Source organism: Orbicella franksi, chromosome 9 (genome assembly GCF_964199315.1).
Source record: "Orbicella franksi chromosome 9, jaOrbFran1.1, whole genome shotgun sequence".
Lineage (NCBI taxonomy): Eukaryota > Metazoa > Cnidaria > Anthozoa > Scleractinia > Merulinidae > Orbicella > Orbicella franksi.
Genome location: NC_138153.1, coordinates 20,694,658 through 20,719,579, shown reverse-complemented (window position 1 = coordinate 20,719,579; position 24,922 = coordinate 20,694,658). Strand labels below are relative to the sequence as shown.

Sequence of the window (24,922 nt, the reverse complement as noted above, 5' to 3'; positions counted from 1 at the left end):
AGACCCCTTAACGCCACAGCTAAGAATTGGTCTGTATTGCGTATATTGCAAACATTACGGCCAGAAAAATCCAAATACAGCATTCCTTCTCATTCACTCGGTGGTCTGCGGCCTCCCCACCCTGGTGTTTTAATTCAATGCTAGGGGTTACCCTGCGAGGGACTAGCATCCTAAACAGGTTGGAAATACAAATACTCCTAGTTGCTTAGATATAACGGAAACTTGCAAACCCCCGGTTTTACCTGGGTTAAGGCGGTTGAGTTTGTAGCGATATTACGTCGTAAACTTGCGTGCCTTTTTCAAGGCCTTGTTAGAGCGCCGTGTGGCATAGATATAAAAACAACTGAAACCGACGTAAAAGTTAGTACAGCTGCAAAGCAAGTTAAATCGCCCACAGGATGTGGATTGAAAACGAACTTCTTCGAAACCCAAGGGGCTATGAAGACTAGAAAAATTCTGAAGTCAAAGAACTGACTGAGTAGCCACCCAGTGAATGATAGCGTATACTTGCGTATAAAGTTACAGTGCGCTCCCAAATAATTCCTTTGACGTGGTATTTGTATTTATTCTCCAATGCTTAAAATTAGATTCGCTATTCCATATTTCCAGGTCTAGTTCAGTTGTTTACAAACTCGTTGCTCGGTACTGGAAACAACAACAAGCAATCGAGAAAGTTCGTATGAGGAATAAAAGTGAGTAAATAAACGTTAGTTGAGTTGTAACGGTACTTGGAAAGGGAGAAAACAGAGATAAATAAACCGTCCCTTATTTTAGTGCAAAGAACAAAATTGTTCAGTCTTCTCAGAGGCGATCAGAAGTGATTCACTGTAGCATGTCACGTATCGATGATAGCCACTTTTTAGTGGCTGCAAGTGATATGTTAAAACATATTCCTTGTTTGTTTGCCCTTCATTGTTTAAGCTGCTATGGTGACAGTTCCCAGTTTCTTTTGTTTTCGCGTTCCATCGTAAATTAAGGCTCGAGGTGATCACGAATACATTTTCTGCGTTCCTCGTCGCAAAACACTGAAGGGACGGATCAATCTGTGTCGTTCTCGACGTGAAAGTTTCCTCTTTGAAATAATTACAGATAGGTCTGGGTAGTATTGCGTGAAACATCGGGTTTGCGCAGTATTCTTTAATATTGCATGATTCGCCAACTGCTGTAGTGTTTCTCAAGGTTCGTGACTGTTACATGTTTACGTTGTAAACACTGCTTTGCCGGAATCTAACAGCATTTCCGCTGGCGGAAAAAATGGCTAGCAAAAGCGCCAATTGTGCTCCGGACTTCTTAAATCATCAAGAACTTAATCGGAGTCTGATTGCCCTAATGGAAACTCGAGGAAAAACAGCGGCGGATCGCCTCGAGCGAGAGCTTGGCGGTGTGAAAGGAATCGCAAAGCGCTTGCATTCGTCAACAAGAAAAGGTCTACTGGGCATTAAAGATGGACTCGCAAGTAGGCTAGTTTTTGGTGAAAACTTTATACCACTGAAACCACCTCAAAGTTTTTGGCGATCACTTGTTTTCTCGCTCACTGACTCCGTTCTGATTATTTTGGTGTTGGGAGCAATTGCCGCTCTTTTGCTAGGATGGTATCATCCAGAGATATGTGATGGAATCGAGCAGACCAAGACGGCATGGATGGAAGGATGCGGTATCATTGGCACTGTGGTCGTCATTATCCTGTCCTCAGCGCTAAGTGACTTCTACCGGGACCAGGAATTTTATAAGATGCAAAACAGGATTGAGAAGAGCCGCACATGCACTGTCATAAGAAGTGGAAACGAGCTCAACTTGTGTTGCAAAGACGTAAGAGTTGGTGATCTCTGTCTCCTGAAAGTCGGTACAATTGTCCCAGCAGATGGCGTCCTCGCTCAAACCAATGAGTTAGTTACTAATGATAGCATCGTCAATGCTGGTCCACGCGTCGTTAAGGGAGAGGAAGATCCTTTGGTTTTCGCTGGGAGCTATGTTAGAGAGGGTAGCGGGAGGTTTCTAGTCACTGCTGTCGGTCGCAACACACAGGCTTCCAGGTACAGAGGCAACGCAAGCATGCCGGCCGAGTCTGATGGACCTGATGACGAACGCACGACCTTGCAAGGGAAGCTGAACAAGGCCTCAGCTATTTTAGGGCTTATTGGCATAATGCTGGGTCTACTGGTGGCATTTATTATCATTCTGAGATTCAGCATTCAAACATATTCTGTTGACGACGAGAGTTACGATGAGAGTCACTGGATTGAGTTTGTACAGGCAATAATAATTGGCATAGTCATCGTTATTATTGCTGAACCCGAAGGACTGTCTTTAGCTGTCACGATAACACTGTCTTATTGCGTTGACAAGATGTACGCCAGCCAAATATTGGTCAGGAATGTTGATGTGGTGGAGAAAATGGGAAACCTAACAACCATATGTTGTGGGAAGACAGGGGTTCTGACTGAACTCAGTAAAATGACTGTCACGGAACAAGTGGTGGAGTGTTACATGGCAGACGGAAGGTATAGCGGAAATCCACGCTATTACAGGGACAAGCTGCCCCCAAACTTAGTTAAAGTCCTGTGTGATGCCATATCTGTCAATACAAGTTACTCCTCCACTATAACGGTAAGCTGCTTATAAATTAATGAATGTAGAAACCCAAATTACCATAATCTATATTCACATTTTGTAGGCTTTAATGTTTATTCAGTCAAGTGCACGATAAGTTGCAATAAACACTACAGAGTAAACATCGTCATTCACGACTTCCGTCATTTCTGTGAACACCATTTCACTTACTCATACGACAATGTTAGTGAAATCTTAGTAGTGTCTCAAAGAACTCGATCGAAACTCGTTGAATATGGACAAGGTACACATTTGAAAGAGACTTGATTACAAACGGCCAAACCTAAAACGCATCATAAGCGGAATTCTACTCCAACCATAAAAGAGTTCCTCGGCGACAGCAAAATGTTCAATGAAAAATCCGAACTAACTTTGACTTATTCAACACAATTACGTTTAGACACGCTCCATGCCTTGACGTAAATATGGCATTTCAAAACAACACGTCCACCGAAACGTGACTATATTATTCATTCCGAGAAAACTTTGCAATGTTGAAATACTTTTTCGCCTGTATCAAAATTCAAGTCTAGTCCAAGGGGCAGCCTATGTTTTTGTTTCCCTCGTCAAAACAACATTGCGGCAACTTTGGTTCGCTTTTCTTGGTAATTTGCTATGTCGGGAAAGAGATTCGGTTGATAGATAATTATATATGTTACTGAACTAGTTTGTTCAATCGGTATTGGAGAAATATTGGTGAAGTTCTTATTTGCAGGATCTTGCCTTCGGCTTGGTCCATAAGCCCTCAAAAATTAGTATTCTCCGGACAGACAGTTCAATGAAGCATTTATTAGAATGTTTCTTTTTAATCTGCTGATAAATTGGTGTGTCTCCGCGAACCATTCTCGGTAAACTCGCGCGTGAAAGGTAGTAGCATTTATTTATGTTTCTCACGTCGCTTTTGTGAACATTTAACTGAAATTATATTGTTCTCCAAACAGGTAAAAAGCCTGGGTAAAAAGATTTCTACCTGACAAAAAACTGTTTATTTTGTGGAATGAACTGAAAACGAAATTTGCCGAAATTAATTCGTAAGCGGTCCATCTTAGCGGTCCGTATTGCAAAATTCAGACCAGCTTAGCCCTCAAATAACAACACGTTACTGCATTACTATTCGGTATGTCAGTGTTTCACAGCGCAATAGTAACGCAGGATAAGAAACCTCTAACATTACACTTCTCCTTTTGGTTGAAAACTCATCTATTCACTATTGGTTCGGGAATTGCCGATCGCGTAAATAAGTATTTTGTCGTTTCGTTTTACCAATGGCATGTACATTATGTATCACTTTTGTGTAGCATTAGAACATCTATAATTGTCCCCTACAGATAAGTGGCTTTTGGAAGTACAAATCAAATCCGTATCAGGCCTTGAGCAATCCGCCAGCACTGGCCATGCGTCAAATTCGATCCATTTAAAATCCTTTAGAAAGACGGTTGTTACATGTTTACATGTTTCCAGTTGATATATTTTCTTTATTAGAGTTTAAGTCCCGAAGATTGATTCTCTATCTTACTCGAGCTTTCCTTTTACACATCGAAGCTGTCCGTTCTTCTACAACTTGAAATTTAAACAACACTGACATTCTAGCCCTTGTACTTAATAAAACGATTTTAGCTGAGTGCGGCGACTGATTGAGTTGCGATCCGTTTAGCCTACAGGCCCTCAGTGCCTTCCTAAGCAAGCCGGTGACAGAACAGAATGTGCTCTTCTTCAGTTCGTGCTTGACCTAGGTCAGTACTACCCGTTTATAAGGAACGATCATCCAGAGGACACATTCGTTAAGGTATTTGGTTTTTCTCCTGAGCGTAAATCCATGACTACAGTCATTCGTGAAGGTGATGACTTCAAGATTTACTCGAAAGGAGTTCCTCAGGCCATTCTTGCACGGTGCACAGAGATTGTTCGACATGACGGAAGCGTGGGCAAGTATCTTCCCGAGGATAGAGTCAGAATTGACCAAGTCATTAAGAACATGCAGGATACCTACCATTTGAAAGTGATGTGTATAGCGTACAGGCATCAGATCTACCCTTCAGGTGGGCGACTTCGTGACTTTTAAGTTGAATGTCGGTCGCACTCTTCCAGCTAACGATACTGAACGAGACATTCTGCTGCCGGAGGGGGGGACTCCCATATAAAAAGGACGGGGCTGTTGATCGGAGATTTTGAAAAGAACCCCAAAGAGGTTCCGAGATCCTGTTTTGTGGGCGTGGCTTGAAATATTTTCCACACCTACCAACTCTAAAACAGCACATTATCTCCTGTCATATTTTTTGGGCTCAATATCCTAAAAGGTACCGCCAAAGCTGCCGCTGTGGACCCTTTGAGGCTGAACACACTAAGAGATAACAAAACTACGTTTTTAACCCTAAAAGGTACGACGAGCACCCCCGTCCTTTTTATTTGGGAGTCCCCCTCGGGAGTCTGTTCTCTTCATACAGACAAACCTCGCTATCTCAAATTGTTAGGAAAACGAAAAATAGTTTACCCGAGTTTGCGGGGTTAAAGATATTGTAGCCGATAGTAAGTGACTGTGAAAGCATATCATGACCAAGAGAAAATGATTTTACCGCCGTATAATCCTTTCTAATCCCTTTGAGTGAATTAGTTCTAAAGCACTTTTTATGTTAGATCAAATTATTTACTTTTTGCACACGACAAAAGTAAATCGTGAAATGCAATCTGGTTTCTTGCTTGATATAACTCCATATCTTCACATTCTGAACTAGTTAGGTAGTCTTTACGTCCATCAAGAGAGGCTCCGCTCTTGCAGCCATGTAAGGAGGTCGCACCTGGTTCTGATACAAACTTCCTGAGTTTGCAAAGGGAGGATGCTGAGATCATAAATGTAACATGTAGAGCAGACGCTAAACGCGTTTCCAACTCTTTTAGCGGAAACAAGTAAACCTCAGTGGGACAACGAGGAAGAGGTGACTTCACAGTTAACATTGCTTGGACTTGTGGGCATTGACACAGTAGATGAGTATGTAAGTAGCTGATTCTAGCAGATAGGTCTGCAAGGCGAGCATAGAAAAACGGGTTGACGTAGTTAACGTTATTATGAGAATTAGCGGTAAATCATGGTAAACAATAACGTGTAATTATTGTTGACTTTCTTTAATCTTACTCCCAACCGGTGTGACAGCAATTAAGTGAAATGCAGCAGTATGAAGATTAGGTGTTAATCGTTTACAAATAAGTTCAGAAATAATAAGCTTGAAGGAAAGTTATTAAGAGCGAAACGATACCGTGGCATTTTGAATGTTTTGATTCTACATCGATGCCATTTTTTTCTTTAGGCTGAAGTTGAAACTAGGAAACGCGCAGTGGAAGGAACATTAGGGGGTAAAACATTTAAGAGCTTTCAAGAATTGAAGACGTATAAAGCAGACAACTTCAAAGAGCCGGCTTTTGTTGAGGAAATTTGCAGAGGAATCGCTGTTAACACAAAGTATTCATCAAATATTCAGGTACACTGTGAATAGTTTATAGTATAAGCAGGCGTTTAGTAGCCATTGCCTTAATTATCAGTTTCGATTCAAATTTATTAACATTTGCGCGAGTTTCTTCTTTAATTATAATTCGTTTGATTTTTCCTGGCTATTTACTGAATTTGTTCTTCTCGGAGGCTCGTGTTTCTTTATTTTTTGAAGCCAACATCTCAAGCCTAGTCAGGTTACCTTTACTTTTCGTATGCTGTGTGCACGTTGAGCACAAGTAACATTAATATCAACGCTCTACTGTCAGGATGAAGATGTAGACAATCTCCCAAGACACACTGGTGAAAGCACCGATGGCGCTCTTCTGCAGCTTCTTCTTGAAATGGGTGAGACGTATCAGATTTGGAGAGACGAATATCCCGAAGATACACTGGTTTACAAGAAGGCGAATCCTAAAGGAGCGCCTTTGAATCAGGAGTATACCGCTGTTGTCATTCATCTTAAGGATGGCGGGGGTTACAAGCTTTACTGCAAGGGAGCTCCTGGCTACGTGTTGCCTCGATGTACTCGAATGGCGCTTCCTTCACTTGATAATGTGCCCTTTGACGATCACAACACGAGGAGGGAAACTGATGACCTGGAAAAAAGAAAGCAGCTTGAAGTACTTTGTTTGGCGTCTAAATATTTTCCAGCAGTCTACGGTAGGTGGGATTGTATTTTGAGACATTTCAGCTTCGTTGAACTGAGGCAAAAACTTTTTGTGTGTTGACGTCACGAGATTAACGCATAAAAGTACTCTTTGGACTTGGCCTTTTCCGTCGTTTTTTGCGATGGGACAGGCACGGGATGACTCAGTGGACCGTTCTAGGAATTCCCAGAACAGATTATTTTGGCTTCTGGTATCATTTTGTTTTTTCTTTACAGAAAATAATGATTGGGGTCAAGAAGAAACCATGTCAGGTCTTACATTTCTTGGTTTTGTTGGCATCGATGAAACTGTTCGAAAGCAGGTAAGTCGACACGTCCATTGTTTTCTCTCAATTATTTGCAAGGTTTAATGTAAATAGTTTTTGAGACGAGCTATTTATATAACGTGTCATAAATTGGATTGAAAATATTACCTATTTCAATTCAAAATAGTTGCTTCAAATTTTAGTCAGTCATTTCAAAAAAAACATATGCGCCGTAAGAACAGCTAGTTTACATATACATCTGAAGCCTTCATAAAGTGATATTTGTTTTAAATCTAGGTGCCGGATGCAATATGGCACTTACGAAAAGCAGGCGTTAAAGTTTGTATGGTGACCGGAGATAACTTGAGTGCAGCTGGATCATTCGGATCGAAGACCGGAATCTTGTCACCAACACCGGAATGGCCACTCAAGAACTTTTCTTTTTATGGATGCGACAGCACAGTTTTGAAAAACGTACGTAAGAGCCAGTTCCTGTAAATACCGAGAATGAGATGACAGTCGCGAAATTTTCGATTTCTTCATATTTTGCCCAAATAACCTCTATAGTGAGTTGTTTTCGAAAATACCATTCAAAGGTCCCGAAATCGAGGAAAGTTTGAAAATCGCCATTTTAGCTGCCTGACGCCGCCGAAAATGGCCGAAAATTGTGCATTTTCTTTTCGCTCGTACAGATCAACGCGATGATATCTACCAATATACTTTGAGTAGCTCATAGTGCATGTCTTGCTGTTTCTAAAGCATTAATTTGATTAGTAAAAGCTCCAAGTTTAATAATATTTTAGGCCGATAAAAGTACCTTCATCGAAGCTAGTGAGCGAAATGGCTAATTTCAATACCATCAAAATCCCACTGGTACATTGAATTTGAAGTCGAAACTAAAATTTTCTGAAAGCCCATACTCTATATTATGATGTGTGAAAGTCTCTTCCGCGGCCCGAAAAAACTAACCCGTCGGGAGACATAAACGTGTGGTGCATTTTTGTAAATTCGTCATTCGTGAAACCAACATGGAACTAGACCAGCTACCTTCATCAAGAACAAAAATAAGCGAATGGAAACCTTTTTCGTCAATAAGGATACTTGTAATCGGTTTTTTTTCCTTTTAGATTGACCACATGATTAACTTTTGCAAACATTTGCATTTAAATCAAAATAGACGCTAGTTTTGGTACATTTTAATGTTATGCAAATTTATCACCTCTGAATAAAACACAAACTGTGACATCACTTTTCTTGGGTTTTTATTATTCAGAGGTATGTGCCATATTAAGTGATAAGAAACGAACTATTCATCTATAAATCTGGTGGTAAAAGACAGGGGAACTGTATCCATAAGAATTGCAAGCACACGGGTAAGAAATACAAAGCTTGAATCATCTCGCTTATTCCAGAAGTACAACGTTTCGACAGTTGATCATGAAGTTTCGTCAACTGCTCGCGCTTTGTTATCGGCATTACCTGGTCTCAGACCAGGATTTCAAGAAATGCTGCGAGGAGACGGTTGTTTTTAAAGTAGAGTGTACCTGTTTACATGAAATGGTTGTGTTCGAATATTTACGCCAAACATGATGGATGCAACTGTAATCGATTGTTTACTCAAGCTTCACGTTTCAAAATGTTGTTTTTTAACTTGAAGTCAAGTTTGGCTGTGGCCATGGGTGTTCCACAAAAGTTAAAACTGCCGATATTGAACGAATAATGTGTGCTACAGTTGTAACTTTCAAAAAGAAACATACAGAAGGCGGAAGGAAAATCAGTTTCAGGCGATATGCACGTGCCGGTGATCGAAATAAATTTGCATAACATTAAAATGTACCAAAACTAGCGTCTATTTTGATTTAAATGCAAATGTTTGCAAAAGTTAATCATGTGGTCAATCTAAAAGGAAAAAAACCGATTACAAGTATCCTTATTGACGAAAAAGGTTTCCATTCGCTTATTTTTGTTCTTGATGAAGGTAGCTGGTCTAGTTCCATGTTGGTTTCACGAATGACGAATTTACAAAAATGCACCACACGTTTATGTCTCCCGACGGGTTAGTTTTTTCGGGCCGCGGAAGAGACTTTCACACATCATAATATAGAGTATGGGCTTTCAGAAAATTTTAGTTTCGACTTCAAATTCAATGTACCAGTGGGATTTTGATGGTATTGAAATTAGCCATTTCGCTCACTAGCTTCGATGAAGGTACTTTTATCGGCCTAAAATATTATTAAACTTGGAGCTTTTACTAATCAAATTAATGCTTTAGAAACAGCAAGACATGCACTATGAGCTACTCAAAGTATATTGGTAGATATCATCGCGTTGATCTGTACGAGCGAAAAGAAAATGCACAATTTTCGGCCATTTTCGGCGGCGTCAGGCAGCTAAAATGGCGATTTTCAAACTTTCCTCGATTTCGAAAAAACTAAAGCGCTTCAGGACCTTTGAATGGTATTTTCGAAAACAACTCACTATAGAGGTTATTTGGGCAAAATATGAAGAAATCGAAAATTTCGCGACTGTCATCTCATTCTCGGTATTTACAGAAACTGGCTCGTAAGAGTATAAATGCATCAAGAACACCATCCAGCTAACCTAACTTAGGAAACATGTGAAGGTGATCAAACAACGTCAGTACAAGAAAGAAGAGCTCTCCCTTTTAATATAAAGAACTCTTTACACAGTCAATTGTTTACGTCGCACAATTCTTACATTTTTTTGACTAGCCTCTAATGCGCTGCGTACAGGATCGGAACCACGTCCACGCATTCAGAAAAAGCCATTTTCACGATTTATATGATTTCGAAAAAGCCAAAGCTCGAGAAATTTTTTTTCCTACCAAGTGAATTGCAAAAACTGACTTAAGCTTGGCTAAATGGAAGCCCGCTTTTGTTTGAAAAACATAATAGTCTATACTGTCCAATCAGCGTGGGTATAAAGCGGGTAAGCTTGGGCAAACCTGCTGTTCCCAGCATTGGTGTTGAACAATATGGGCGCTCTCCATTCGACCAAAAATTCCGAAATTTTCGAAACGGGAACAAATGGTACGGAAATTTCCTGGGATAAGTTCCAGAAAATCCGGAAATTGTTGAATTTCCGAAAAGCGAACCATTTAACCGAAAATTCCGGAAATTCCGAGATGAAAAACAAATGGAACAGAAATTTCCAGGAAAAAATGTTCGAAAATTTGGCTACAGCTCACGAGGGGCGCTTTTCATTCGACCAAAAATTCCGTTGTGAATTTCCCGAAATTTCCATGGGCGAATGGTACAGACTTTTCCAGTGTGGAAAAAGACAAGCCGCACAGTTTTGTTCGGTTGGAATTTTTCAATGACTTCGAGGTTTAAATCGCAAATATAGAAGCAAACAGAACACTGATACGTCGACATCGTGACTTTTTATAGACCGCAACAGCAGGGACCTTAACAAACCACAACGGTAGTGAAAACGTGGCAAAACAAAGGGTTTAAAGAGTCGAACAATTGTTCTGCACGCGTTATAAATCTTTTGTACATTTCTTAGCCAAGCTATGCAAAACAAACAAGTACACCATGGGGGCATTATTTTTATAAAACGCTCTCTTGACGAATTCAACTGTAGCTACAATCGTGGACAAAAGTCCTTGGGACACTTATGTAATGTAACGAATTATCTGTGTTTTAGAACTGAAGTTTGAAAAAAACGCTGCTATATCCTTTAAAAACGCGTTGCTGACCCCCCTCCCCACCCAACACAATATTGAAAATCAGGTGAAATTGCAGGTACTAGTTTTCAACATTGTATGGGGGGTGGGGGCGAGGTTAGGCAGGTGAAGTTGTATTCGCGTCTGGCGTGTGGGCAAAAGCGCCAGAAGTGCAAATTTGTCCCAAGACTTCTGTCCATGATTGTAGTATTTATCGAAATAAAAGTGGAAAGATTCTAAAGTATTTCCATCTTCGAATGCGCGTCGCAGTCATCCTTGCGTGAGATGTATCAAACTCGCTGTGATCGCGGCCAAAAGAACTAGCGCTAAATAGGAAAATTGCGAATTTGCATAATTTCCGAAAAAAAAGGACAACCTCGGGCGCTTTCCATTCAACCAAAAATTCCGAAATTTTCGAAATGGGAACAAATGGTACGGAAATTTCCAGGGAAAAGTTCCAGAAAATCCGGAAGTTGTTGAATTTCCGAAAAGCGAACCATTCAACCGAAAATTCCGGAAATTCCGGGATGAAAATCAAATGGAACGAAAATTCCCAAGAAAAAATGTTGGAAAATTTGGGTATACATCACGAGGAAATTATGCAAATTCGTAATTTTCTGCTCAGCGCTAGCTAGTTCTTTTGGCCGCGATCACAGCGAGTTGGACATCTCCCGCAAGGATGACGGCGACGCATAGTTGAAAATGGAAATACTTTAGAATCTTCCCCCTATATGTCGATAAATACTAGCTACAGCTAAACTCGTGAAGAAAGCGTTTTATAAAGTAATGCCCCCGTGGTGTACTTGTTTGTTTTGCATAGGTTGGCTGGGAAATGTACAAAGATTTATAACGCGTGCAGAACCAATTTACGACTTACTAAACCCTTTGTTTTGCCACGTTTTCGCCGCCGTTGTGGTTTGAAAGTCCCTGCTGCGGTGGCCTGTAAAAAGTCACGATGTCGACGTATCAGTGTTCTGTTTGCTTCTATATTTGCGATTTAAACCTCGAAGTCATTGAAAAATTCCAACCGAACAAAACTGTGCGGCTTGTCTTTTTCCACACTGGAAAAGTCTGTACCATTCGCCCATGGAAATTTCCGGAAATTCACTCCGGAATGTTTGGTCGAATTGAAAGCGCCCTATGTCTCAAACAATCAGTGTTATTTTGGTCTGTCTTGGCGCTAACAAAGACCACCAACATATCATGCTTTGTGACGTCATCGTGTTCTGGCTCCCCACTTTATGTAAATGGCTCCCCCAGAAAAAGGCGCCTATCATCCCTTCTCTACTACTATGAGGGTTTTCGATTTTTTATTATATAATATACGACACTAGAATAAGAATTTTAAACAGTTTTCAGTGAATCCCTATTGAAACCACCTTGGTCCTTTTCGACGTGTACACAATTTTCTATTGAACATTGTCTTCTATCTCAATTACCCAGCATCTTCCATATTTTAACATGTACAGATCAGTCAGGAAAAGTTTGATGAGTGGTGGCCAAACGAGTTGCGCATTTTAGCTAATGCTGGCCCCCAGGAAAGACTGGCATTTGTCAAGCGCATTATGCATAGCAGAGGCGGAGAGGTGGTAGCAGTGACAGCCTCTGGAGTGAATGATGACCAAGTTCTGACAAGTGCTGACGTAGGACTTACCATGGTAAGTAATAATAAAGTAATAATGATAATGAAGTCATTATTATTATGGTAGCGTTTTCAAATTCCTGTTTGAATATTTTAATTTCAAAATTGAGTTTAATCTTACAAGATTATCGCGACAGATATCATTATGAGCTTTTTCGCCAGTGAGGGAGGCGCTGTTTCTCCTCTTCAACCTTCAAATGAGGAATAAAATGCAAATCAGTTAGTTGACGTTGTCACATTCTGACCTATCCGCCACTAACTTACATTGGTTCACAAGACCTTGTTAATTCTTCTCATTTTAGGGCGAGGCTGTAACTCTAGTTCTATTCACTTTCAATGTTTTATTTAGTCGTCATACCTCAGAAGCCCAGACCTCGCGCAATCAGTCCATAAATAATGATCTCATGCTACGTGTTCCATGGCAGGCTTTCCATTTAGTCAATAAACTCCTAATACGTGATTTGTAAACTACAGGGAGTGTCTGGTACAGACGTGGCTAAGGAATCGGCAGATATTGTCTTACAAAATGACGACTTCTCCAGTATTGTTGAAGCTGTTAAATGGGGGCGTAACTTGTACGAAAGTATCCTCAAGTTTCTTCAGTTCCAGTTCACCATTACATGGGTTGCTATCATTGTTGTTATCGTTGGCGCTTGTGTCACCAAGGTTAGTGTTGGTTTCTATTAGGGGATCTTTCTTTGACAAAAACATTTTCCCCGGGAGGATGATTAAATTTCAAACGGTAACTAACTTGCGTTTTAATAGTTACAACCTAAGTGAAAGTGTCGCTTTGTTGTCCTTTTGGTAAATACCTTGACGAGTTCTTAAACATCGTATTCTTGTCCAATATGTACATAGTCCTGATAGTTATAACTCGTTTTAGGTGTCCCCAATTAGCGGCAATGCTAAATCTCGTTGACACGTAAATAAAGTTATTATTATTACTAATAATAAAGAGTTGAGCTCTATACAGTGACCTGAGTGGAATCTCTTTTCATGGCTCTCACAAGAAGTCCGTGTTTTCGTAGTCGTAGCGTCAAGTTCAGAGTGGTTGACTGCTTGAGACGCCATATGAATCAGTTAATCGCCCACATTTATCTTCAGAAAGTGAAGCGCGTTTGAGATATTTATTGTTTTCTTATTCTACTGCGAAAATAGTCACGCTAGTTTGTTGCCTTTAGCAAATGGCACGTTACTAAAATCTCCATCTTGCTGGAGGAGAATTTTCTGGTCAGAACATTTCTCACTCAGTATAAGGTCTTTAGACATCCTTTGGTTGATTGGTTGGTTAATTTGGGCTAAGATTTGATCATCCCCTTTGTAACTGCAATTCAAACAATTGCAAATTAAACCCGGAAAAAGTTTTCGGGGCTTCAATGGGATTCGAACCAGGTCTCTGCATTAGCGCTGCAGTGCTATACCCACTGGGCTATGAAGACCCATACATTTGGAGCAGGCCAATATATTACGTTCATCTAAACCTGTGACAGGAAATGAAACATACAATGAATGGGTCTGTTGAGTCAAGCAGTCGTCATGTATCGAGTAGGGTACAATTTTAATGTTTTGTATTTTCTGCAGCGAAGTCCATTATCAGCAACTCAGTTGCTCTGGGTAAACCTTATCATGGACTCTTTGGCATCTTTTGCTCTGACACGTGATCCACCATCAAATGATGTCCTCCGACACAAGCCTTACGGCCGACATAAGCCGCTCATATCCCGCACGCTGCTAAAGAATGTGATATGTCACTCCATTTATCAACTGGCCGTCATGTTTGTGTTGATGTTTGTATTTCCTGATTTTCTGGACATGAGAGATGGATATGAGGAGTCCAGTGTATGCAGACCAACTCAGCACAAGACAATGGTTTTCACTACATTCGTATTCATGCAGCTGTTTAATGAGATCAACTGCAGACGACTGCAGGATAGGAATGTGTTCTATGGATTACTGTACGGAAAACTCAAAGATATCAACTTTGTTTTTATTGTTGTTTGGATTGGTACTTTTGGAATTCAGGTAATAACTGTTAGATTTCGACACATTATTTTGTGAGATATTTTTCCCGTTTTTGTTTTGCACAGTGACTGAATAATAATAATAATAATAATAATAATAATAATAATAATAATAATAACAATAATAAGATCAGATTTATACAGAGTTACTTTCTTCGGCAATTCGGTTATCACTCTATACTAAAACCAGAAGCTAACATAATTATTCAACTTCTCTTCCAGATCATCATTGTGCAATTCTTCACAAACGCGTTTCGTGTGATTGATATGGAGTGGGATCAATGGATGTGGAGCCTGTTTTTCGGGTTTTCCGAGCTCATCTGGGCCCAGCTTGTGTTCACCGTACCTAAAGGGGTTATTCCTCGTCGGATAAGATGTTGTACCTCTGGAATAACCAGAAACAGGAGAGGATGTTGTGAGAGGCTGGCACTAATCCGCGGTCTGTCCAAGGTTCGCAAACAGGTGGGTACGGTTTTATAAATACAATTGTGGTTGCACTAAAAAATGGAAACCTTTAGTGATGGATCAGCGATATATGCTTTCAAGGCTTGTTTTTTTTTTTTTTTTTTTTTGCCTCGTGTCCCTGTGACCAAAGCCACGTGGACACGAGGGTATGGTGTGAATTGTACATTCCTTTGTAACCATTCTTTGCGTTCCTAATGTCCCAGTAAGATTCCTGTGAAGGGTCGTTGATAGATAGGTAGTTAGATATGGTTCGGGTAACTTGCCGGTTAGTCAATTTTGGCTACGAAAGACAGGTACAAAACCGACGATGAGTTGACGACCATTGACGGCGTTTGCTGCAATCTTGATTTTGGAATTACGAGTTTCAACCACGCTGTACAGAATCAAAACACCTTATTGCTACCTGCATAGGGCAGCCTCGACTTCAGGTCCCGGGCTTCAGGTTATCTGTCTGTTAGCAGTTCCCAGGTCCCACTGCGTAGAAAGTCTGCGATTAGTAAATTTATGATGAACAGACTTGAATCTGCGACCTCGTGCTTTGACCTTTCGTTGAGTACATTTGTTGATGCAAAGGGAAGCGCTCGAAGAGATTATTTTGAAGTAGTTTTCCTCCTAAAACAGCGACGAAAACACGCCATTTCGTTCACGTCCAGGCGTTCCAACCTACGAAGAGTATGGAACCCCAGAACTGTCTTATGATACTTTTTTTATTATATTGGGTGGTTATGTCATTATATTTAATACTTATGTTATTATATTCGGTGATTAACTCATTATACTCGGTGCTTATTCCATTATACTCGGTGCTTATGTCTTTATATGCGGTGCTGTCTTCATTATATTCGGTGCTTCCCTCGTTATATTCGGTGCTTTCTTCGTTATATTCGGTGCTTTTTTCATTATATTCGGTGCTGTCTTTATTATATTCGGTGCTTTCTTCGTTATATTCGGTTCTAACTTTGTTTTGTGTTTTCTTCATTATTACGGGTACTAACATTATTATATTCGGTGCTCTCTTCCTTATATTCGGTGCAAAGGCCATTATATTCGGTACTTCCTTGTTCGGTGGTTACTTCATTATATTCGGTGCTTACTTCATTACATTCGGTGCTTTCTTCGATATGATCGTCACCAGTCTTCGCAAGGGGCCGTACAATTTGGAGGTAGTCTAGGGAAAGCCGGGAAAAACGGGTGTCACGAAAACTCAGACCCCGAAACCTCAGACCCCGAAAACTCAGACCCCTCGGAATTAAAAACTCAATTGTTATCACCTGAATTGCTCTATGGCCACAATGGGGCGAGATGTTTATCTTCCCCGGTTTATGTTGTCGCGTCGATCGAACGGTGAAACACAAATATTTAACTTCTCAGGTTTATCGCTGTCGCGTCGGTCAAACAGTGAAGAACTAACAAGGTTTAGAACAGCAGCCGACACTATTTTTCAAAACAGACCTTTTTTGTGCAATCGTATGCAGCAAAAAAATGTGTTGTTCTCTGAAACATACTCGTTTGATCGCAATCTGCTTTTTGACTTTATGTGCGTTGCGTGACTGTCGGCACGTAACCCGCAGAAATTAACAAAATTTAGAAAAAAAAAAAAGAAAAAGAAAAAAAGAGTACATAGAGATAGCCATGTTTGCGTTCCAACTTATAACGGGAATAGTGAATATTTCTTACAGGAAACAGTAAGTTTCAAACCAAACACTTCTATTAATAAAAAAAAGTATCATAAGACAGTTCTGGCGTTCCATAGAAGAGCCTGGAATACATCGTCCGATGTAATGCTTGGTTACTAAGTTACGGATTTCCCAAGAACGCAACATCATGCAAAATTCTACGGAAAAACCTGTGTTAAGGTGGCTCAAAACAGTAACATTTCCATGAGACGCCTGGGCTCTAGCGCGCACTTTAACGCGAGTTTACAAATACAGTAGAACCCCGGTAACTCGAACTCCGAAGGGAAACGAAAAACTGTTCGAGTTAGCGGGGTTTCGAGTTATCGGGGTCGATTAAAATATTCAATTTTCCAGATTAATAATTAATAGTTTATTGATTTTCAGCACTTCGGTATACAATACAGTGTAAATTAAAGTTATTTCACGAGAAACTAATACATTTTGTAACCACTGTAACGATTATGCATTCTTACTGCAATACTGTGAATGTAACTTAGTTTATTTAATACAGTCAATTTATGTTCCCTTTTGCGTCGGGGTCGTTCTATCATATCCGTAAAGTTCTTATTGCTTAGGCACAAAAAATGAAGGCAGTGTCTGCTGTCGTAGGGAGCTCCTGAAGATTATTTCTGCGAATGCCTCTATTTGCTGTACATGGCTTCTGATTTCCTCTGCACCCTCGTTCACCAGCAGACTGTATGAATTCAGCACATCAATTGCGGATGTGACTTCGCTTGCAGTGATCTGTTCGTTGCACTAATTAAAATCAAATTGCTCCAGTCTTTGTTCTAGTGTTAGAATTCGATCACACGATAAGAAAAGCTAATGGGATATCTCAATGGTCATCCGTGGCGGGTTATAAGAACCAGAAATTCGAATTATCGGAGTAAATTTTGATCAAGGGAAACGAAATTAAGTTCGAGTTAGCGGGGTTTTCGAGTTGTCCGAGTTCCAGTTAACCGAGTAAAAATGACTGAAAAGTTGGGTCAAATCCGAGGGAATTGAGACTCGGTTCGAGTTAGCGGTGGAATTCGAGTTATCCGAATTCGACTGAGTTATCGGGGTTCTACTGTATCAAAACAAACATGGCGGCGCGGGGCCTAATTCGTAAAACGTTGTTTCCCGCCAAGTTTAGTAAGCTGTTTGCGTTATCAGTTATTTTTAACTTCGAAAACATCCATCCTTCACGCACTTCAAAGGAAAACATCCCTTTAAACCGCTTGTGATGTTGATGTTGCGATCGATCGCGCCGGCTATCAATCTAAAAAACAGCAGGGAAAAAAACTACTTTTCAGGTTTTCTTCGTTCTTTGTACTTGTCTAGTCTCACCTCCGGGTATTTATGGCACTCTTCTTTTACCGCTTATGCTGCTTACGACAACAGCAAAAGAAAACACTGTTCGCGGACTATTCGCGTTTATTCGCGTGGAATTGCGGGCTTTACTGATCAGCGGACTGCCTTCACGCGTGCGCAAGGGGTGATCTTGTAAAGTCGAGATTTTGATTTGCGCGTAGAACGCGCGCTAAAATACCTTATCCACGAAGCTAATATCTCAAAAACTGATCCGGTGACCCTACTTTTTTAATGCATATTCAACAGCAAAAGCGGAATGCATGTGCGAAATTGTAAAAGAGAAAACTGTGGAATGGAATATCTCTAACTTGGAAATTTCCATTTTTCTTAATTTAAGAAAAATTCACTCCACAGAATGTTTTATAATTTTGCCCGTTTCTTCTTCTGTCTGTAATAAAAAGATTTTTATAAAAAAAATATGGGGTCACTGGCTTAGTTTTTAAGATAGATGCAATTGATGGTAAAAAGTGGGTCAAGCCGAAGTTTGTTGCTACGCAACAGAATAGTGCAACCTTAATTTATGACTTAAACACAATGAAAGGCACGGTAGAGAGTTACCTTAAATCAAAAAATCAAATCTGACAACAAATAGCAGGCTTGAAACGTTGAAGTGACGGGTTTCAGTCACGCAAAAGAAATCTAAAGATGACAACTAAGTGAGTGAGTGGATGAGTGGATTAATTAAATAACCTCCAAAACCCATTTTCTGCGAATAAGCAAGCAGGTATATAACCCACAAAAAATAATTGCATATTATATACCACATGGGTCAGATCAGGGCATCAGGCCGGATGGAATTTCATTCGTAATGCTACCAGAAGTGTAACGCCTGCATTCTGTTTACTCAGTTTGCATTTTATTTTTAGCATGAGAGTAGCCTGTACACAGGTTAGCATGGGAGTATAGTCTAAACTTTGAAAGCAATACGCGAATTAGCCGGAACTTGTTATTACTGACTGGTTTTCGATTCCTCTGATATCAGTATTATTTCATTCCATGAACAAACAACGGATTTATTTACATACAGAACCGCTTAAGTGGAACTATTGCATAAGTAAAATTTAGGGATCACAATGAGCCAATTTAAAACTATCATACAATGCGCATTTTCCGGGAGTAAGCAAACAGGTATGAATTACAATAGTTAATTGTCAATAAGGGTGGAATCGGCCAAGATCGAGGCAGATCGAACTTATTCGTATTAAATTAACGGAAGTAGAAATTAATCATGGCTACTTAGCGTCAAGCGTTACGCTTGCATTACACTTGTTTGGTTTGCCAGTGGATTTCTTCGCACTAAACAAGTGACACGAGGCAGCCCAGGCCGAGGCCTTTGATTTGTTCTCTTCAAGACAATAAATACTGAGCGGACCGTTCAATTTTGCTTGAGCTTGGAAAACCATTAATAACCATGTTATAATCATCAGCAACAGAGAATTTCCAGACCGAAAGGACGGTCCTTTTTTTCAGAACGAACACTAGTTGGTGACGTAATGACTAAGCCTGCGGTTTTCGTCAAGGCTGTTGTAAAATCACGTGAACGCCTTTACAAAACTCCGTTTGAACTCCCATACAAACTCTGCATTTACTCATTCCTGTAAGCGGACATTCTCGTAGGCGGCGGCGGACACTTCGAGGGTGTACGATGTAGACCTTTCCTTTGTTTTTAAGCTCCCGCGAGCGGACACTTGAGAGGAATTGGGCCTGACTTTGAAATATACTTATTAACATTTGTAAATTGTATCACTGCTTTATGTTGCAGTGAGACTGTTAGTGCCAATGTTGCTGCTGGCTACAATTATGATTTGTTCTTAATTAATCACAAGGGTCAGTCCTAGTACCTACAGTACTGTAAACAGGCAATCATCTCCACTATCGCGGCATTGCACAAGGCAATAAAACAAATTAATTTGGTGGTATTTTTTGCTCTCCCAACGGTTATTGTGATCTGGGCAAGCTCCCGCAGCAAGCTCCTGTAAGCTTTCCCTTACAACTATAGTGGCCGCTTACGAGAATTAGCCTCATAAGTGGCCAGCTCCAGTTACGGCAGCTTTTTCGCGTCCCGAGCCGGGTGTCCGCTTACGAGGGCTTCCACTTTGTAAACTTAATTGACGGTCCACTTATGACAAATCAGTGTGCGTCAGATTTTGCTAATTTTCTTCCATGGTCTATTTATGGCAACTTGGGCAAATCAAATTGACAACGTTGCCGATCACAAGGAATTATTTCTCATCTACTGCTCCTAATACTGTAGATTTACGTACATTTGTTAAACTGGAATTTGTGCACCGTTCTTTTTATTGTTAATTTCTTTTATTAGGGCAAGGGTTCTTTATTTTCCTGGAACTCAATCTCCTATGTTATCATCTACAATGGGCCAAGCTATATCTCTACCCTATATGAAAGTCGTAGATCCATTACAAATTAAGGAATAGTAATTGTAATCTTGTCCAAACTTCTTATAATAATCGATTTGATTGTCGCATTTATGGAATCGGCTTCCTTTATATATTATACAACCTCCGAATTTAAGGGATTTTCGCGAGAAGTTGAGATGATTTAATTTTTCTAACTTAATGGCTAGCTGTAATTATAATTTTTGTCGATCAAAGGGATTTTAATTTTGGATTGGTACCATTATTTCTTACAGTAATTTCATAGTATATCTACTTAATTTTCTATTCTGTTAGCGTTTGTGGGTAAAGCATTGATGTATTTTTCTAATGTTAACATTTCAATATTTTTAATATATTCTCTATTTAATTAATACTTACTAACATAAATTTCTTTTAATTTTTTGCTCTTACTTATTATGAAGCATTTTATACATGAGTCTCTGGCTCTGATTTGGAGGGCAGCCTCATCACATGTTTTGATACTAATCAAAATTGATTGATTGATTGATTGGAAGATAACTCGAATACTTACGAACAAATATTTACTTATTATGTACGGCCATTTTAAATTGAATTTTACTATTTTAGTTAGTTGGAGGGGAGGGTTTTGACGAGTGTTCTCATGCTATTTCGTGCTTCGCTGTAGTGCTCTAACGATTGATGGGTGGCTGCCATGATGGTTGAAAACCTCTCTAGTGTTGATTGAATTCAGGTAAATTCTCTTTTTCTGTTCTTTTACAGAACCAGACCATGTACAAGTATGGAAAACAAAATGTAAAGTTCTTTGACAACGGACGGGTGTCTCCAGAAGAGTTTAGGATGGATGTTAGAAACTAGGACAGAAAATGAATACTGTCATTACTTCACGTGTTGTAAAGGCAGACGCTCAAAGTATCTTACATCAAAATGATAACGTAAGGCATACTATATAATTCTTGCGTTAGAAAACTGATAGAAAACTGAACATAGATATAGAAAGTTTATAGAGTAGGAGGAAAGAGGGCAGCTGATATTTTGCTCATGGATCAATGTCGTCTCTTTAACATTTTAATGATTTTAACATTAAGGAGAAGTAGATGATGAAGGTACCTTAAATTTCGGTTGGAATTCTGTTTTTGAGAATTGATCGAGCAACTTGTTTTCTGAACAGTTTGTCGCATCCTTGTATCACCGCAGTGCAAGGGTTTCCAGTGTCCTCAAAAATCTTTCTGGAATCAGTACTTCAATGGTGTCTTGAAAGAAAACGTGACCTTCACTTTCTGCGGATAACCTAGGGCATTCAACATGAACGAAAAAGTCCTCGAAACTAGTGACACGGTAGTCTATAATCAGAAATCGAAAAGACATCCCTAGGATGATAAGAGACGACGAGAATACGACTTGCTATCCTATGATTTCTGTAAGATCAAAGGACATTTTAGGATAATCAAAAATTTGTAAAAACATATTAGATTTTTTAACAATTATTCCACGAGCGCGCGCTGGATATGAGATGTTATATAAAGAGTCAAATTTTTCTCGCATGTTGATTGGTTCTCACCTATGATCTATCAGAGGACAGACGCATAGATGACGACAATATGACAAACAGTTTCCTTCTGTTGTTTAAAATGGTGGAAAGTTTTGGGAATTTAGATAATATTTTATGTGACTGGGCGAAGGATAAGGTGGAAAAAAGCCTTGTCAAGGTTGTGAACAGGTACGAGAAGCAGAAATAAGAAAGAAAAAGAAGTTCCTTTTACAGAAAATGACTCGGAAAAAAAAATACTCGAGCAGTCTCAGTCGGCAGTCGAGCGAGACTAAACCAAACAAACTAAACCAAACAAACTAAACCAAACATTATTTCAAGGAAAGAAGCCATCGCTTTGCCTCGAATTTAACAAACCTAATAAGCAAAGTGTGGATGAGATAAATTTATTTTAAAAATTCAACTTTTCTCAGTCTCAAAATAATTGCTTACACAAATTGGTGTCAGGAAAAAAAACATCACAACTGAACACCGTGTGCCATTTTTTTGTTCTCACTACATTTTGACGTCATTTGAGATCTTTTACTGAGCAGACGCGCGGCAACATGGAATCTATTTGATAAATAGATGGCCAACGTGGTGCGTAGCGCCAATTTGGCTATAATCATATCATATCCAACAGGCGGGAGTGGAGTTATTGTTTTATGAAAAACGCCCTCCAAAATGTAACAGCCCAAATTAAAATAAAAATAAAAACGCCCCCAAAAATTACGCGTACGCTTACTCGTGCTTGTTGGATATGAGATGATTATAGGCTATCTACCATCTCATGTCCAACGCGCGCTCATGGAATAATTGTTAATTAGATCATAGGTACTCTAAGACTGAACAAGATTCATTCCGCCTTGTTTTAGCCTGAGCCGGCAGTCTCTTTCTATGTTTGTTGGTTTTGGTATTACACTCAAGAAGGAGGATCGAGCCGGCTACTGAACTTCCGTAGTGCAGGTAGTGAAAATAGAGGGGTTTGAAGTACAGTTAGATATATGGAGACATAATCATTTATCTTATTACGAAACGTTATTTGACCGTATTTTGCTTCTGCTATCAGTCATTTGTTATGTGAACGTTTGAAGCTTGCTTTTTGTACCCTTATTTAAGCCAGTTTTTTTTTTTTTTAAGATATCGACATAGCTTACTCAGGGAAAAGCTTCTTAATGACTGCTTTATTTAATTTTATTAACCTTTATCTTCTTTTATCATTGTCATGTACTTAGTTTTAATTTTTTTAATGTAAAATTGACTCTGAAAAGCCCCGTGGGGACGAGCCAGTAAAGTATTTATGTATGTATGTATTAATCGTTACAAACGAGTCTTCGGATAAATGTTTTCATATTTTAAGGGTCGTAAATAGAATTGAAATTATCAGTTTGGGGAATAAAAGATACTGTTGTTTGAATAATCCATGACTTACGTTAAAAAAAACCTTTAGTGCAAAGCTCGAGCATTCTCGTTCTCTGAGGCCGCGGTACGTTTGCCCAACACTAAGAATCACGACCTATGGTTAGATGATGGCCGGACCCGATTTACTGGCATAATATTCATTTCGTATACTCAGAGCCAATCAGATTTGACGGGAAATCCGTGTATAGAAGACTTCCAGTGTTGGCCCTGCCCAGAGGTCGCGATTCTTGGTGCTGATCACAGGAGTGCGGCCTCAGTGGACGAGAATAAGCTCGGGTATAATTGATATATTTTAAGACAGCTCACAACGCGAAAGAATGGCACAAACATTAAAATCAACAGTCTAGGAAGTTTGTAAGTAGCTATGTGAGGGTCCTTTTGGTGTAAATGTTAAATGCTGTATAGAGAGATCTTAGACTGATTGCCATGAAACGACCACAACCAAAGGACAGTGGCAATCCAGTAAACCAATCAAAACGTGAATCAAATACGTGTAGCCGACGCGAAGCGCGGGAAATCGTTGGGATGAAGTCGCGATTGGCTTTGGTTTTACCTCTGATTGGACGACAAAGTAGCGCGAGTTTTTCAATTAAGCCTATCGCTTAGTGTAGTTATGCAAAACCAAATCAAATGCGAAATTACAATTTCTGTGATAATCGCTTGCGTAGTTCTTGTAACCCGTATCTTTGACTGCGTTAAGATGGCTGCTTCTACCCACCAGTATAATGCATGTGACCATAAAAAAAGACCATAAATGGTATCAAACGAAAGGTCAGTCAATGGTTAGTAAATACATAAATGCGTTTTCTTGACAAAAAATGCGTCCGTAGCCTAAGTTAAAAATTCTTGTAACCGCTCCATGTACCCCATAAGAGGAGGGGGGTGGGGGGAGGAAAACAATCAAGCAAGTACAACTCACCGGAATTACCTAGATTCAAATAATGACTGAGTGACCGTGGGTTTCAGAGCCTGCTGAGAATGGGCTGAGGAACCTGAGGTATTTAATGGAACAGTTCCATTAGTTTTAAATTATAGAAGATTAATCTGTATACATAGTCTTTCGTAATAGGTTGTAGCTTTTATATTAAACTGTTAATGTCTGATGTATTTACCATGTTTTTAAATAAAGATGATGATGATGAATAGCGGTGGCGGATCTAGGGGAGGGGCAGGGGTCGCCCCCCCCCCCTCCCGGCCCCCTTATTTTGGGTAAAAAAAATCGCAGAAAAGAGCAAAGCCGGCTGGGCAAGCACAAAAAACCGCAATTTAAGGAAAATTAACTGCGATGATCATTCTTCACTTTCATCTACAACCGCAGTTCATATATGAATTATTTCATATAAAATTCACATCATTTCACTCCTCACGGGAAGATATGAACTCAGCTAATTGACCTCGCTCCCAATGTGTGGCTTCATAGCTCAGTTGGTAGAGCATCGCACCGGTATCGCGGAGCTCACGGGTTCGAATCCCGTTGAAGCCCTGATTTTTTTTTCAGGCTTCTCCTTTCCAATTGCTTAAATTGGAAAATTAACTGCGATGATCATTCTTCACTTTCATCTACAACCGCAGTTCATATATGAATTATTTCATATAAACTTCACATAGAAATGTTTATTTTACAATTCAGGGGTGGCGGAATGGTCTCTGACGTCCTCATGGTTTCCTGATTATGGTGTCACTAGCAAAGCAATCGTCTGCTTTAATTGGCTCTTGATAACATCAATGTGTTCTCAATAACATCAA

General features: G+C 39.7%; 1 protein-coding gene across 1 annotated transcript; it reads left to right on the top strand.

Annotated features, from left to right (window-relative positions):
- Positions 1-994: 994 nt before the first annotated feature.
- Positions 995-24,288, top strand: LOC145497887 (plasma membrane calcium-transporting ATPase 2-like). Its single transcript, XM_081477759.1, has 12 exons — positions 995-2,607; positions 4,265-4,649; positions 5,506-5,600; positions 5,913-6,083; positions 6,361-6,754; positions 6,978-7,063; positions 7,304-7,480; positions 12,164-12,352; positions 12,811-13,002; positions 13,918-14,358; positions 14,580-14,819; positions 20,989-24,288. The coding sequence occupies exons 1-12, from the start codon at positions 1,255-1,257 to the stop codon at positions 21,082-21,084; spliced, it is 3,819 nt and encodes a 1,272-aa protein (XP_081333885.1). The 5' UTR covers positions 995-1,254; the 3' UTR covers positions 21,085-24,288.
- The last annotated feature ends 634 nt before the right edge of the window (positions 24,289-24,922 follow it).